Here is an 18,286-nt window from a genome sequence, read left to right on the forward strand (position 1 = left end):
CTTGTGGAATACCCTACCCAGTGACATCAGAGACTGTCGGAATATAGCAGTTTTCAAAAACAAACTTATTAAGCATTTTCTTACTGCGTAGAGTAGGTTTTACTTAATTAATAAAACAAAAAAATGTCTTTCTTCTTAACTTCTGCAATAAACTGTCTACCCTTTATTAATCAGTTAATCTTTTAGTACTTTGACTTTCATTACATTTGTACTGTAAATTTAATATTAATTGTAATTATAATTTATTGTAAATGTATTCTTAATATTGTAGTTGTAATCGCCTGGTAGAGGGGAGGCCTTATCTCTACCAGGTTAAATAAATAAATAAATAAATAAATAAATAAATAAATAAATAAATAAATAAATAAATAAATAAATAAATAAATAAATCTATATTAATAATAAATCTGTAGCCGAAATTTTTCTGGTAATTTTCGATTTTCCAAAAATAATTGGTCCTAACATATGTAATTAACCACCCTGAAACCGAAAATCGCTTTTTTGAAATTTTTGTTTGTATGTCTGTCTGTCTGTCTGTCTGTATGTTTGTTACCTTTTCACGCGATAATGGCTGAACGGATTTCGATGAAAATTGGAATACAAATTAAGTTCGTTGTAACTTAGATTTTAGGCTATATAGCATTCAAAATACATTATTCAAAAGGGGGGTTATAAGGGGGCCTGAATTAAATAAATCGAAATATCTCGCTTATTATTGATTTTTATGAAAAATGTTACATAACAAAAATTTCTTTAAAAATAATTTGCGATAAGTTTTATTCCTTAAAAAATGTTGATACGACTGATATTTAATGAGATAAATGAGTTTTAAAATTAAGATAACTGCCTTCTAAGGCCGTGTAATGAATTAAAAAACAAATGACTTCGTCTTTAAGGGGCCTTGGACAGCAACAATCGAAAGCTATGAATGATAGCCTACAGATAATGTTTCTGCGTTTCTATGAAGTAATATCGGAAGCTAAATTAACCGATTTGTATAATTAATTATTAATTCACCATTGGAAAGTGTAGTTTATCTAGATGGACATAATGCTATAATGTTATCACAGTAACTTCTGAGTGAATCGAGGACAAGTAAAATTAAAATAGATTCTTATGCACAGAAAACTTGATAGGTTATTCTGTATATTCGTTTCCTGTATTTCCTAAACTAATTTTTATGACCAAATGAGTGGTCTCTGGATCAAAATGATCGCATTTTAATTTTTTAATTCAATTTAAATTAAGTAACATAATAAACGATTTATCCTTCTATCAAACACGAATGTTCCCTGGATCAAATGTCCTATTTTAATTATATAATTACTTTATATTTATTTCTAACGGGTGCAGCGGAGCGCACGGGTACGGCTAGTAAATAAATAAATAATAAAATAAATAAATAAATAAATAAATAAATACGCCACTGGCTATATTTATGCAAGAGTTACCGATTATATTGATGGACGGGAACTGCATATTAGACGTAGGTAGTCATTGCGAGAAAGAAACAAAATCCAGCACCGTGTTTATGAAAGAGATGTATTGTCGATCATGGTTAATAAACGTAGCCTATTGTGAAAGAACAAGGAAGCCGTAAATGTGTCCGAACGGCCATTTCTTTGAATGAAGTGTGACCAGCGAATAGGAATGAAGTTACAGGAGAATGGAGAAAGTTACACAACGCAGAACTGCACGCATTGTACTCTTCACCTAACATACCTAATCAGGAACATTAAATCGAGACGTTTGAGATGGGCAGGGCATGTAACACGTATGGGTGAGTCTAGAGTGTTAGTTGGAAGACCTGGGGGGAAAAGACTTTTGAGGAGGCCGAGACGTAGATGGGAGGATAATATTAAAATTATTTGAGTGAGGTGGGATATGATTGTAGAGACGATTAATCTTGCTCAGTATAGGTACCAATGGTGTGCTTATGTGTTCTCTAAAGGCCATTTGTAAGGAAGTATTAGCCTATTATTATTATTGTTATTATTATTATATTATTATTATTATTATTATTATTATTATTATTATTATTATTATTATTATTATTATTTTGTTACTAGTCAGCGATATATGCAATGGATGGGAGGAAGGAACTGGCCAACGTGCCCCATTATCTCCTGGCTTTGTTGCTTGGTCATATTGTGTCACTTACGAAGTTTCAACCAATCTGCTGACTAAACATATATTGTTGTTGTTGTTGTTGTTTAGTCAACTGTCTGAAAACAAGTTGCAATCTCATAAGTCAGTGGTTCTCAACCTGTGAGAGATCGCGGCCCGGTAAATTATTTTTTATAAGACGAGGGCCTGGTCCCAGAAAATTTGCTCGTAAATATATACCTTTCCAAATTCGTTAAAGTTCATACATTTAACTAACATAAGTAGGCCTATTAATAATTAAGTATGGCGTAATTATGTCATATCAAATATCAGCCTTTCAATTGTATCATGCGTAGGGTTGCCAACTGTTTTGTAGAAAATACGGGAGATTAAGAAATCGACAAAATTTCACATAAAAATTGGAACATTTTTCACTTCAGTTACTAAAAAGGAACTTTATTCTACACTTGACAGATAGGCTTAAATTAATAAATTAAGAGTATTTTGAGACAGATCTTGTCTCGCGTAATAGTTGAAGTCGATAGCAGTTTGCAGCTCTGATTTGATTAGATGTGTCGTGCTCATGTTTCGAACATCTGTCCAATTACTGTATTGTTCATGAGATGAAACACCCTCTTTGTATGAGCATTACTACTTGATATGCATAGTATAAAACTAGCCCGTTTTTTCAAAATTATAATATTAATATATTTTTATTTTAAACAGATGATCACTAAAACTCATTTCTGGTAAGCATTACCTTCCGAAAAGATTCCACATTTCAATGCATCTCTTGAACAATAAAATTCATCATATAAATAGTCTTCATTCACGACAAAATCAAATGTTTAGAATAATGATTTTTACATTATGCAAAAATAAGGGAGAAAAATGCTCGAAGAGAAGGAAAATACGGGTGCCGGGAGACTGTTAAAAATTAGGGGCAAATGCAGAAGATCCCGGGAAATACAAGAGGGTTGGCAACCCTGTCATAAATGATACCAATAAGACATCACTCATGAAGCAACTAAGCCAGGAGATAACGGATTAGGGTGGTCAGTTCTTTTCCCCCTCCATTGCATACATCGCCAATTAGCTACATATTACACTAACCAGACTTCAGATGTATACAAACAATTGAGGCGCTGACATGGGAAAGGTAGTAACTGCCAAAAACAACATTTTTCAGGGGAAGCAAAAAACAAATTTATGAACATAATCTCACTTACATTGTTACAGAAACTGCTTTAAATGAAAGACATACACTCATGTTTGTGTTACATATGAAATTTGAAAAGTCTGGCACAGATTTATCTGTGAAATCCTATTTTATGAAAATACAACATTGAAATCACTCCTTAGCCAAACTGAGAATTAACGTTATTTATACATTATGCACAAATTTTTCGGTAAAATGTATGATACTCTTCATCGAGGAAGTCTAACATAGATAACAAGTCTCTCTTTTTGGCATCAGGGACGACTGGTCTTCTCTCAAGGCGTTGCAAGCACTGTAAGTTAGTGATTGACGTTAATGACTGTCCTTTCTTAAAAATCCTGTGCTCTGTCCACATTTCAAGGTCATTAAATGACTGTCTTGTTTTTATTAGAGGAAAATCAGGTCTTGAGGGTCTAATCCAGTTGAGGGTGCTGATTTGATAGGAGTTGTATTCAAAAACTTGTCACATTCTGCAGAAAATTAGAAGAAATCCTCATCCTTCATCATTATTACATTATTAGGCTTACCTCTTCTGGAACCATAGCCTTCCATCTTTTTTTTCTTTCCTCTGTGATGCCAAATTCCCTATCACATAGCATGTAGGAATGTTCTGAAACCAGGAATTTCAAGTCCACTGAATCAAAATGTTTCCTGGCAATAATGTAAATCAGGACCATTAGAATCATCCGATTCTTACTCTGCCCTGCACAGTTATCAGCCCATATTCGTCTAGACATACTCTGATGTTGTAAAAGGAGTTACTACCTTCTCCGCGCCAACAGCTGTGCACATACAACTTACAACATCTAGTGACTACGTTTCCGACTTCGTTTCATTACATACGGACATACTACCTTCTCTGTGCCATTGGCATGGCCATTTACTACCTTCTCAATGAAAAACCTAAAAATTCGAATTTTTGGCAGTTACGACCTTTCCCATGTCAATGCCTCAATTGTTCTTCCGCTAACACATATCGCCAAGTGAGATGTACTGCCTGATTGTTATTTAACGACACTTCTAACTGCATAGTTAGGCCTATTCATAACTAGACTTGCAATGTTGGGGACCGATTACACAAGTTGATTGCAGCATGATACATAGGACGGGGACGTAAGCTAGTACGAGGACATTGACTTGGTTTTGCGATCGATTACGGGATATCGAGGTACACATAGACAAATCTGGACAGCTCTAGAAATAAATATGTACTACATAGCATTACAAAGATTTTATTTTTACTTATCTTTCGTTATGTGCAGAAGAATTATCATAGAATTATTCGCGGGTTTGAGTTTCCTCCTTTCTTTTCTTGTGCTATAATGCCTCTGTATATAATATCGCTTATCACCTCGTATGTTTGTATTACATAAGTTACATGTAATGTTCCCGTCATTCACTTCAAAAGACTCACCAAATTCCGCTGCGAAAATATGCGCCTGGGAACCTTTACCCTTCCGCATTATTATTGTTCAACAGGTACACTGTTTACGCATGTAGGTAGTGACTGGCGAACGTATAGTCAATTGAAACCACCGTAACACACCCTATCGGTCCCCAACATTACAAGCCTATTCATAAGTATGCAGCGCGTGGGGTTTCTCGGTCATGATTGGTTCCTAACGAGTGATTTTCTTTTAGTCTGTTGTTTAACGACGTTACATAAACTACTATAGTACATTATGCAACGAGCCTATAATGGTAGTAATTAAGACGCAAGTATGTTTGTTTATGAAACTCGCTTGCGCTCGTTTCATAATTTTCATACGAGCGTCTTAATTACCATTACAGGCAAGTTTCATACGAATTTTTATGCTCGACCATATTTCTAACTTGAAATTATTCAAAAGTAGGTCATGTTATGGTTATGTATGTGAGTAGCGAACTGACCTGAATTGTAAGATGTGCGCAGACGCGAAAGTATTGATTTTTTTTTAGGCCAAATGTCATTGACCTTGATATAACGTAGAGAATAAGATGAACATGTCTTGATATAACCTGGAAATTGATTTAGAATTGAAAAACGAGATGACAAATTAAATTTATTTGAATATTATTTACAATTAACGCTAATTATTATAGTAACAGAACATAACCTTCTGCGACAGTATTGGATTCCCAGCCTCCGTGACTTTTCGCTAATTGTCTTTCGATTGCATATCCGAGAATAATCGATACTTGCGGTTTTATAATGGTACAATGGTGATTTCTCATTGGCTGAACAACTGAATTATAATAAATAGGTGTACTTTAATGAGGTGCATTAAAGGGCTACTACCAGGTGTATAATTACTACATTTCGGCATGGTCGGGCATAAAGTTATTTATCGTCGATGGAATTTGGTAATAGCGAGATGAGGCCAAGGATTCGCCATGTGATTACATGAAATTTACTTTATGGTTGGAGAAAACCTAGGAAAACATCCTACCACATAATCTGTCCAAGCTGGAATCGAACCCACGCCTGATTAGCAGACAAACAGACCTACTACCTGAGCTACGTCGGTGACGCGCGAGTGTTGAATTACATCACACAAGTCCACACCTGTGGAGTAACGGTCAGCGCGTCTGGCCGCGAAACCAGGTGGCCCGGGTTCGGATCCCGGTCGGGGCAAGTTACCTGGTTGAGGTTTTTTCCGGGGTTTTCCCTCAACTCAATACGAGCTGGGTAACTTTCGGTGGTGGACCCCGGACTCATTTCACCGGCATTATCACCTTCATTTCAATCAGACGCTAAATAACCTAGATGTTGATACAGCGTCGTAAAATAATCCAATAAAATAAATACATCACACAGTGCAGCGTATTCTCCTTCAGTCTATCATTTAACTGTTATAACAAGACGTATGTGTATTTAGAGTGCAGTATTTCTTTTAAAAGTGTGTAATATGGCTGAGTTTAGGTTTTCTTTGGAATATCTTGTGTTCGTATGCGATTCTTGAGTCTTCTCGTTAAGTTCTGAGACTATTTGCAAAAAGGTTACTTAAAAATGTGAAGGTTCCAGCTCGTGAAAGAAACTTTTTATAGAAGTATTGCAAATAACACGCGCAAATAATATTTTGACGGAAGAAATATAATATAATATGATACCGCAAAGAGAAGAAATGTCAGAAGGAATTGAAATTGGGAAAGGAGTACGTCAAGGATGTCCTTTATTACCTATCAACATCTACTTGGAGGTAAAATGTTAAAAATGTTATGTTTTATTTAACGACGCTCGCAACTGCAGAGGTTATATCAACATCTCTGGATGTGCCGGAATTTTGTCCCACAGGAGTTCTTTTACATGCCAGTAAATCTACTGACATGAGCCCGTCGCATTTAAGCACACTTAAATGCCATCGACCTGGCCCAGGATCGAACCCACAACCTTGGGCATAGAAGGCCAACGCTATACCAACTCGCCAACCAAGTCGACTACTTGGAGGATTTAGTAACGAACGGTTTTCAGAACATGGGGGGAGTGATAGTAGGAGGAAGAAGAATAAAGTGTATAAGATTTGCTGATATGGCGTTATTGGCATAAGAGGAAATGATACTAAAGGATATGCTACTGGAGCTAAATGACAGCTGTGAGCAGTATGGGACGAAGATAAATGCAAACAAGACGAAGACCATGGTTATCGGAGGAAAAATACAGAAGATGAACTTGCGAATTCTAAATAAGGCAGTAGAGCAAGTGGACAGCTTCAAATACTTGGGTTGTGCTATAAGTAATAAATAAATAATATGACTGCTGCCAGGAAGTCGAAAGAAGGATAACAATGGCAAAGAAAAGCTTTTAATAGAAAAAGGAGCATTTTCTGCGGACCTCTGGAAAAAGAACTAAGGAAGAAACTAGTGAAGTGCTTTGTATGGAGTGTGGAATTGTATGGGGCAGAAACATGGACATTATGACGAAGTGAAGAGAAGCGAATAGAAGCATTTGAATTGTGGATATGGAGAAGAATGAAACATATGAAGTGGACAGACAGAATAAGAAATGAAACTGTGTTGAAAAGAGTGGGTAAAGAAAGAATGATGCTGAAACTGATCAGGAAGAGGAAAAGGAATTGATTGGATCACTGGCTGGAAAGAAACTGCCTACTGAAGGATGCACTGGAAGGAATGGTGAAGAGTTCGGGGCAGAAGAAGATATCAGATGATAGACGACATTAAGATAAATGGATCATATAAGGAAACGAAGAGGAAGGTAGAAAACAGGAGAGATTGGAGATATCTAGGTTTACAGTGAAAGACCTGCTCTTGGGCAGAACACTAAATAATACAGCACGTAGTTCAGTAGGGTAGTAAATTGATATGCCTCTCCACAAGTTCACACTAGTTAAGGGACGTAAAAGAATCTGTATGACGTGCTGATACTACAAGCAATACAAATCCACAGAGGTTCAGCTTTTAGCAAGATAAAGAAAAATCGACGCCCTCAAGGAAATGTTGTGCGGGTTCTTGAGAGCATGCAGTGCAGGCGCTTTGAAATCCCTGCACTAGTACATCGAATTTTTATGTATATGTCACTTATGTGGAAACGAAGTTCTGTAGAGGTGTGTGTAGGGAATTTTTAGGGGGAAGAAATCTCTGGAGTTCAGTACCAAATGCAGAAACAAGTAACTTGTTCTAAAATTAAAGAGACAGCTGATAGGCTCGCTAAACGATAAGTTAGAATTTCTAAGCGAAAACAAGATATTCTAACTGAAGAAAACCTCTATTAAATTGAATCAGCATTATAGCGCTATCTTTACGGCATGTTTCACAGCAATAGATGTTCCAAAAACTTCTGCTCATACAGCTGTTACAAAACTTTTAAAATTGAAACCTTACAAAGTGACTACGGTATAGTCCATGAATTACGACCGAATGATAATGATAATATAAGTCAAATGAATTGGGTTTTACAGAATGATGCTAAAAGTGTTTTTGATCCACATTTTAATATCATTTCACATGAATAAGTCACTATAATCTAGACGAAAATATTTCTGTTTAATACACTAACTACTACATTTAAAGAAAGATAATAAGAGAGAAAAATATGCATTAAAGAGAAAAAATATTCGTTACTACAGTTTACAGAGTGCGTCATTGGCATTGGAATAATCACACGTGTTTTTGTTACGGTTGAAATGATTTCCATTTACGTTGTTCTCAACTTGAGAACACCACATACTTCAGCATAAAGTACATAATACAAAGCCTCGATAAGTACTGATACTTAGCGTACTTTGCGTCCGTAATACAAGAGAAAGATAACTACGCTCTAAGCAAAGACTTGATAGATACCGTTACGATGCAGAGATAATGATATAAACTCTTCTTTTCATTATTTATCCCTTTGTACAAAGCGTTCGCTTCGGGTCTGGGCCGGGAGAGCGGATCGAATCGCAGTTGGCTGATGTCACGCCACCTCAAGGCCATGTAATGCGCGTGCATGTTGAGTAGTTTAATTCTAGTTGTCTTCATAATTATTATTAAGATGTGTCGCTACTTTTAGTGTTAGTTCTTTCAAATGTAATTTTCAGTGTGTGTGCATTAGAATAGATAATTTGATCATTGCAATGCCAACCGAAAAGTTCACGCTAGAGCAAAGATTTTTTATGTATGACACATATGTGAAAACCGAATCCTGTCGAGATGTATGCCGACAATTTAGAGTGAGATTCCCTGACGTTAAAGTTCCAAGTAGAGAAACTGTTAGGCAACTTGTTCTTAGATTAAGGGAAACAGGATCGCTAAACGCTAGAATTCCTAAGCCAAGACGAAGGGTTCTAACAGAACAAAAACTCGATGAAATTGGTGCATCGTTGGAACGTTCTCCAAATAAATCTCTACGTCTTGTTTCACAGGAAGTCGGCGTTTCAAAATCTACAGCCCATACTGCTGCTAAACTTTTAGGACTGAAAACTTGTAGAATGACTGTAATCCAAGAATTACTGCCGCATGACGACGTAAGTCGAGTGATTTTCTGTAGTTAGGTTTTACAGATCATTGTACATGTACTATCAATGTCACATCTGTGCTTAGAGGATTTTCTTTTATTCCGGTGTCTGCCTGAATAAACCAGATTAACAGACAAGAGAAGTCAGTGTCAGGTATCAGGAGTGGTAATCATGCTGTAGTGTGAAGATATGAATTGTTGAGTTTATGTCAATAGAAATTGATGTTATGCAACATAGATAACTTATCATGAAAGCGTGGATTAAATTATTTGTTGTTGCAATATTTGCTTTTGTTTGGTGTTATCTTGCATTTTCTGGACTGGTAAAGTTACCAGAACTAGACATTGCTAAGGTATGGTATGGTTCAGATCTTCATTATTGTTTTTGTTAATAAATTAGAAGTTTAAAGAAGTGCTAATAAGATGTGTTAGATTTAAAGAGTTCACATTCTTTTTAAACTGTCTGTAGCTACCTATATCAAATGACATGTTGTTAGGTTATGTAGGTCTCTTCGTGCTTGAATTTATACAGTTGTTATTAATTTAGCAATGCATTTTGTTATTGCCGTCACGTCAAATATTGTGTTAAAGAACTTTGGACTGTTAGATCTCAACTGTGAGGCAGTATTTAATTACAAATTAAACCTAAGGTACATTGGAGTCAGTGACGTATAACCTAGTCTACGGTAGGCCTATTTACAATGATATAAAATTGTCATCAATTATTTGTGTACGGTATTGTATTACATGCATACGTCATATTGTCATGCTGTACATAAGCTTTATTAATTCATAATTTTAGAATTAATACCATTAGCATAGTCAATTGTGAAAAAATTAGATTTGTTTGGTATTTCTTCAGAAAAGATACACCTAAGAAGGAACAATTTTATTTTGTTTCACTGGCTTATGTGATATATACAGTATATGATAAACACGTGGTTTTAGTTCGCAGCCACAAATACTTAAAACATAAAAATCGTTTGTTACTTACCTGCAGGCTATATTCTGATGCACTGTTTCCCCTCCCCCCTCCATTACAAATACAACACTCGGGAGATCCAGAACGTAATACTAGGGAAACTGATAACTTCCATAGTAATTGGTCCTGGACCTCTCGCATGTTATGTTGGTAATTAGTAACAAGTAGTGGGGTGGGGCTACAGCACTGCATTAGGTTATACATACAGGTAATTAGCGCCTATCAAATGATTATGTTTGTGGCCTGGTATTGTCATGAATCGAGAGGATTCCATGCAAGAACATTTCACGTCTTTTATTCTGTTTCACATGACGAAGATTTTGTAGCATTGCAAAGTACACACCTTTCTTGATTAGGCAAGAATTCAATGAACAAAACGCCTTGTCTGTCCTAGCCAAACAAACCCAAAACCTCATCGTGTCATGTGTTTGAAAACATTTTGACCACCCTCTCTACAGCCCTCACTTGGCACCAAGTGCTTTCCACCTGTTTCTTCATCTGAAATTACTTGGTGGCAAATATTTTGATGTCGATGATGTGAAAGAAGCAGTGCAGACATGACTTTCATCACATTCGTTATTTTATGACGAAGGAATAAAAAGATTGGTTCTTTCGTTATGACATGTGCCTTAATAATGGCGGAAACTATGTGAAGAAGTAGTAGTGTAAGGTGTGTAGAATCAAATGAAAATGAATTATTAAAAAATAATAATGTGTTTCTTTTTTTAAAATTACCTGTATTCACTTTAAAAATATGCCTTCTATGTTATTGTGACACTCAGCATTTTATTTTCTTACTTCACAAATGAACCATTTTCATTTTCCGTTACATCTAAATAATTATTTCTTAATTATTATTTAATTAAGATTGTTCCAAACATTTATGTCAAATGATAATAGGCTTAGGGCTGTGTAATTTCAGAAATGTTTTCTTTACTGATTACAGAGTATGACTAGTGAAAGTAAGTCTTCTCACCATGAAAGAGACTGGAAGAAAGTTAATCTTTATGAACATGAAATTCCTAAAGATGTAAACAAGAAAGATGTTATTTATAGTACAGGCACTATAAATATCGAGGTAAGATATACATACCATGGCTACTTTTTTTTTTTCAATCTTCGATTGGGCATGAAATCAAAATCAAAGTGAATAGCAAAATGGTTTTATTACCAAAAGTTAAGTACATGTATAAGCTACTTTTCAACATCGTTACCATGAAGATTGAGACATCTGTCCTACCAATGCACTAGCTTTCTAATACCCTCCACAAAAAAAGTTTTCGTCTGTCTGTTGAACCAGATCTGCATGGGTCTCGAAGATCCTCATTGGAATGAAAGCGCTGTCCTGTCAACCACTTCTTCATCTCCGGGAAAAGGTGGAAGTCACTCAACATCAGGTCTGGGTTGTAGGGAGGATGATTGAACACTTTCCATTGGAATTGTTTGAAGTTTTTGGTTTCAATCTTCATGGTAATTATGATGAAAAGTAGCTTATAGGTGTACTTAACTTTTGTCAATAAAACCATTTTGCTATTCACTCTGGTATTGATTTCGTGCCCTATTGAAGGTTGAAAAGAAAATAGCCTTTGTATAATTTGCTATTCAGAAATTTGCATTTTAAAAATGGGAAACAAAAAAATTTTGTTCTTATGGATGATAATTGTAGCTAATTGTGGACATGGTTTAGTTCTTGGTGAGGAAAGATTTCTACTCTTCTGCCCAAGAATATTGAATTTATTCCTTATCCACTCCTATAAACTGAAAAAAAAAAAAAAAATAGTCATGCCATGCTGATCTTATTGTTACGTGAATTGGTTGCTCCTTGCAGTCTGCTACATTAGACCATACACAATATGTGAATAAAAATTAAAAATAATGTTATTTTTATTAGTTACAACAATGTAATTTATTCGTCACAACAATAATTCCTTTCTACAATTCACCTTAAACGCTCTCGTCAACAATTGGATCTTCACTCAACACAGTATTCGTTATAGCACTCCACCGACGACAATGACAATTTACTTGGACTATTACGCACAACAATGAACTGTTAATCTTAACTAATATTTACAAAGCACTATTTACAAATCAGAACTACCAGTTCTCAGTTCACAGTTCTTCTATCTCAGTCACTCGAGTTCACAGTATCTCGAACCACAGACCTTCAGAGACAGTTCACTGTACTCGAACTCGGGTCCCTCCAACTGCGGTCCACTGCACTCGAACTCAGGTCCCTCCAACTGCGGTCCACTGCACTCGAACTCAGGCCTTCGGATGCTGACGCAGATGCGGACGCACACTCGAGTCGAACTCCGGTACACAAGACTGGCTTGCTTGCTCTGGCTTTCTCACTGACTGGCTGACTAATCAACTGAAAACTGCTGTCGTTCCTTCGCGACCGTAATTTATAACCACAGCGACGTAGCCTCGAAAGTTCCACGCGTCTCTAGAGATGGCACTCCAGAGAAATCCAGAGCCCTCTCCTCTCTACCAGCACCAGATGCGCGCGCAAACTCGTCGCGTTGACGTAATACACCCTCTCTCTTCTCTCCACCGCGCGATCTGCTTTCTTGCGGGACGCTGGTCGTGAGTTCGAATCTCACGTCGCTGTCACAATAATAATAGGCTAGCTGTAGTAGAAATGGTGGTGGTGGTGGCTGCGGTGGGGGACAGTGGTGGCAGCAGCAGAAATAATAATAATCATAATCGTAATAATAATAATGTTGCTGTCAGATGAAAATTGTAATGTCTTTTCTGAGTTGAATTACTGTCAGTTCCATTTTATTTGTATTTAGTTATTAATTTCTGAAAAGTGGGGCACGTGTGTATTAATTTTTCAGGACAAAAGAGGTGTGAACTAGCATTGTTTCACTTTTGAAACCTGAATAGAGATCCAATTGTATTATTGTCTCGTTTACTTTATAAAATACAAATGTTTGAAAGCATACCTAGTGTTTTATTTGTGGTTGCTAGTGTTACTTCACATTAAATAAATGGGAAATATAGGATCAGATGGGGTAACAGGAGGTGGAACATCAGTTCTTATATTTTGTAGTATCAGAAAAGATAGTTAAAATTATGGTGAATGATGAAAATCACAATAAATTTCAAGTTGAGTATTATTTTTAAGTAACTTTGTTCTATTACATTGTATCTTTGCTAGAAAGTTAAAATTCTGTCTATTCAGGTCAGGTTGAAAGGAGACACTGTAAGTTAAATAAGAGACTGTGTTGTCCCCAAAACTAGGTGAACTATGGAAATGGGCGTGCAAAAATAAGATATAGTCAGCTGTTTTTATGTTGTGCTGAACATGATATTAATTGTCGCTAAAAATTAGCGCAGCTTGAGGGAAGGTTTTGACATGAGTTCATTAACAGTTCCAATGTAAGTGTATTGAGAAGCAGAAATATTCTTTTGAAAAATTATGCATTGATAACATATCGAAGAACAATGAAAAAAAATGTATCAAAATATCGAAAACTTTATTTCACGAAAGCAAATTGAGAGTGAAATGTCATAATGAAGTGTATTTTGTATTTCACATTATTTATTCCTTGTAAATAAATGTATCAGTTTCCTATAAAATTGTGTATTTTCGATTATCTGTGATTTTTGTTTTGTACATTTCTTCTTCTTAGTCTTCTTATTTGGTATTACAGCCCAGGTGGGCCTTAACCTCCTCTATGGCTCTCTTCCATCCTTCTCTATCTATCGCCAACTCCCTCCAATTCCTTATTCCTAATCTGTTCACATCCATTCGTACACAGTTCCACCATCTTGTTCTCGGTCTTCCTCTTAATCTGGTTCCATCTGGGTTGTTATTGAAGACAATCTTCACTTTCCTTGTTGTTTCCATCCTTGTGACGTGTCCCAACCATCTCAGTCTTTGACATCTTATGTGCACCTCCAAATCTGATTCCTTGTACAGTTCGTATATCTCATTATTATATCTGGCTCTCCATCCATCCACTGTTTCAATTGCTCCGAATATCCTTCTTAAGATTTTCCTCTCAAATACTGCTAGTTGTTTGCATGTATTTTTATTCAGAACCCATGTTTCTGTACCATATGTTATAATGGGTCTTATTAGGGTTTTGTAAATCTTGATTTTGATTTCTCTAGATATTATTTTATTTTTAACAATTGGTAAAAGTGAATAATATGCCCTGTTAGCCAGATTTATTCTTCTTTGTACCTCATTCCTTAGGTCATTATTTGCTGTCAATATTGTTCCGAGATATGTAAATTCTTTTACTTTTTCAAACTTGTATGTTCCCATTTTAACTTCCTTCACTTGACCATTTTGTCTTTTGGTGAATGACATAAATTTAGATTTCTTGGTATTTATTTTAAATCCCAGCTTCTGAGTTTCCTTATCCAATGCTACCAAGGCTTCTTCAACGTCTTGTATCCTTCTTCCGGTGATGATGACATCATCCGCATAGCCTAAAATCTGTTGTGTCTTATTAAATATAGTTCCATTAATTTGGACTTCTGATTTTATTATTGCAATGTGTAGGGCTATATTAAACAAGATAGGTGCCAGCCCATCTCCTTGCCTGGTTCCTTTCTCCAATTTAAAATTTTCAGTTGTGATCTTTCCTAATTTCACTGTTGCCTTTGGTTCAGATGACACGATTCTGCAGACATTTATCAGTTTCCTTGGAAAACCGAGTTGATGCATGTGTCCCCATATTGTCCTAAGTATTAGATTATCATATGCAGATTCAAAATCTAAAAAGAGGCAGTGTAAATCGATGTTCTGTTCCCAGCATTTTTCTGTCTCTTGTCTCATTATGAATAGCTGGTCCACCGTCGATCTTCCTGGTCTGAATCCGCACTAATATATGGTAACATTTTTTTATATAGGATGTTAGTCAAAATTTTATAAACTGTACACAGTAAAGTTATTGCCGTATAGTTCTCACATATCATATTATCACCCCTTTTTTTTTTGTACATTTCTAAGTCCCTATTAAGATACACAGTCAGGAAATTTACTACATAATTAATTTTACTGCAGGGGAAATAGTTCTTGTAAGTGAACTATTGATGCTATTTTTCATATATTGTACAGTTGAGCCAGAAAACTTCTAAGGTTTACTATGTGTAAATGTGTTATTTATGGAGCTCTAATAATCATTGCAAATACTTAAATGATTCTTGTATTACAGGGCATAAATATGTTCTATCGCAAAGTATCTCCTCCCAGCAACATACAACCATCTGGTCAGTCACTACTTTTGCTCCATGGTAGAAACTTCAAATCTGAAACCTGGGAGAAACTTGGAACACTACATTTGATGGCCAGTCTGGGCCATCTTGTTGTAGCTGTTGATTTACCAGGTCGGTGTAATGATTTTCTTTGTATAAGTTATTTTTCCTTTAAATTATTTGGTTTTCTATCTTGATGTAAAGTAAATTTATATATTTTCTTCTATTATTCTGTTTTCTTTTGCAAAATCAGGAAAAATATATTCACTAAATTAGCATATTATGTTTGTATTTGTACATACCACTTCATTTTCATTTCATGAACATGTACCGTAATTAAGAGTTATAGTTTCACGTTTGCTTGAATATAGATATTTTGACAGACAACTTACCTGTTTCTAAAATAAATGAAAACATGTACTTTGCAGTATAAAAGACAGTTGAACATAATACGGTTGGGAAGTATTAAGCAGATATGGACACTCTCTTAATAGAAAGTATATTTTGTGATACATTAGAAGAAGCCCGAAGTCTTAAGATTTACTTGTCACTTGGTTCTCAAAATTTATAATAGGAAAGCCAATGCGGTGCTAACCTCGAAAAAATACTGGGTGTGTGACCCCTGTATATAGCAGCCTCTTCTGGATTAAAGCATAAAATTATGTTTTTTTTTTTTTTTTTGAAATAGGGGAGAGTCGGGACAGCAGGTAATATCGGACAGTGGGTTTCTTTCATCTACCACACGATGATAGTACGTGATTGACATGGTTACGTTTCTGTGATGTCGCATAGAGAAACGTAACCATGTCATTCAGGTACTATCATATGATGGTAGATGAAAGAAATGCACTGTCCGATATTACCTGATGTCCGATACTACCCGACTCTCTCCTAATGGATTTCTTCCAAATTTTTTGTTGCATAAACAATGAAAAAGAAGCAGCAGTATAGGCAGTGCTGTCATGGTAATTATTTTCTTGGCCATACAGCCCACCCCTTGTTTTCTCCCTTGAAATATATTTTACTCTCCTCTCTCAATCTCTCCGACTGTCATTTAATGTTTTTTTTAAATTAAAGACGAAGTAAAGAAATTGTTTTGCTTTACATTTTAATTGTACAACAAGTTTGATTTAAAGAATACACCATGTAGTATCACCGTAGATGCACACTTGTCTTGATGAATCTTGGAGTGTGTATTTGCAGCAATTCTTGTTTCTCAACCATTTTATATAATTCTGAATTCCAGTGCTGCAGAGGTGGACAATTTTTGTTTATGAACATCAAACAAAATACATTAGGCACAGCAAGAGATGATCTAAGATCTTTACAGATCTCCACGTAAAAAACTTAGGCATCCATATGCCATATGGCTCCATACAAATAAAATTTTATTTTCCCCATACGATTAATTAAAAATAATTGTAGGTTCTCATACGATATATGGCCCTATATGGCCTCCATAACAGCACTGAGTATAGGTGATGTCTTCAGAATATTTCATCTCAGAGAAAATAATTATTATCTAAAGAAATATATCACCAGTCAAAAACTTTTTAGACAGAAGTTTTATAGTTTAAAGAGCTCTACGTGAATTATTTTAAAGTTAACCTAGATTTTTTCCATGATATTTGGTAGATGCTGAGAAGTACTTCATTTATTGTGTCTTTTTAATAGGTTATGGAGAAACTACAGCTCCGTACAGTGGAGACCGATCAAAATTCATTGCTTCTATAATACAGTCGCCTCTTTTAAGTGGAAGCCATCCTGTCTTAATCTCACCCTCGATGAGTGGTGAATACTCTGTGATGTTCGTTGGAGAGCATTCTGATTTGATATCAGGTTATATCCCTGTTGCTCCAGTAGCAACAAGCTCAGTTCCACAAGGCGTCCTTAGAAAAATACAGGTAATAAAGATATTATGAATTTGAACTGTATGTAGTATCTCAATGCCTAACTTATATTATTGTATATGCCACAACACAACACTATTATATACCAAGTATATGGTAATCATATCTAATTCCAAAAATAATTCACAAAGAAGTGTTTCTTTTGAACATTATTTTAATGATTTTGGTATGAATAATTCAGCTTCGAAACATAATACTATAGTCATTTTAGGTCAACGTGTACGAAGTAAAATAGTAGTACAGAATATTTCGGATTCTAACTATCCACAAACTATTCCACAATTTCCTTTACAGCTACATAAAGAGGTGTCACTATTTTCTGACATGATACAGCACACCAAAAACCATCTTAAAATGGAATGCTACCTCGTGTAAGGCATGAGAATTTTGGATAGTAGAAATTGAGTTTTGAGAGTTTATATATTAATTTAAATAGAACCATCTGTCATCTGAGAAAAATGTCTTATCAATAGGGGTGTGATTTTTTGGTATTAACAATATATGCGAAATATGTTGAAAACTTAATTTTATGTATGGAAAATGCAAATCCCTTAACGAAAGTTCAAAATTAAATGAAATATATTTCGAAATTGATAGAAACCCACGAAATTATTTCATAATCACGATATTTTCAACAAAACACAGGTTTTATGAAGAATTCACATGAAAAATTACTCTTTCTTTCAAGTAAAACGTGAAAATTTTCTTTGTTATAAAATATACATGAACATTTCTACGTATTTATTTGATTGTTCAGCATTACATGCATGTGACATCTGGCAACAATGTACACAGTTTCGGGGACTACTTCCAAAGAGCAGCATAAGCAGACAACGGTTATTTCTCGTTCCCGCAACAACTGTCGTCATAAGATCAAGAAGACAGTGCCATCACCCCCTAACAGTCTAACGAAGTTAAAT

General features: G+C 35.3%; 1 protein-coding gene across 3 annotated transcripts in view; it reads left to right on the plus strand.

The window, feature by feature from the left end:
• LOC138697590 (putative protein-lysine deacylase ABHD14B) overlaps window positions 1-18,286 on the plus strand; it is a 242,643-nt gene that overhangs the window by 214,632 nt on the left and 9,725 nt on the right. The window contains exons 1-4 of one of the 3 annotated variants that reach the window (XM_069822960.1): window positions 8,814-9,267; window positions 11,186-11,317; window positions 15,417-15,588; window positions 17,131-17,360. In XM_069822960.1, coding sequence (XP_069679061.1) covers window positions 8,878-9,267; window positions 11,186-11,317; window positions 15,417-15,588; window positions 17,131-17,360 — 924 coding nt within the window. In that variant the 5' untranslated portion in view covers window positions 8,814-8,877. Of the gene's footprint in view, window positions 1-8,813; window positions 9,268-9,369; window positions 9,611-11,185; window positions 11,318-15,416; window positions 15,589-17,130; window positions 17,361-18,286 lie in introns of those variants that run through there. The other 2 variants (XM_069822961.1, XM_069822962.1) reach the window with 2 other exon arrangements.

Source organism: Periplaneta americana, chromosome 4 (assembly GCF_040183065.1).
Source record: "Periplaneta americana isolate PAMFEO1 chromosome 4, P.americana_PAMFEO1_priV1, whole genome shotgun sequence".
Taxonomy (NCBI): Eukaryota; Metazoa; Arthropoda; class Insecta; order Blattodea; family Blattidae; genus Periplaneta; species Periplaneta americana.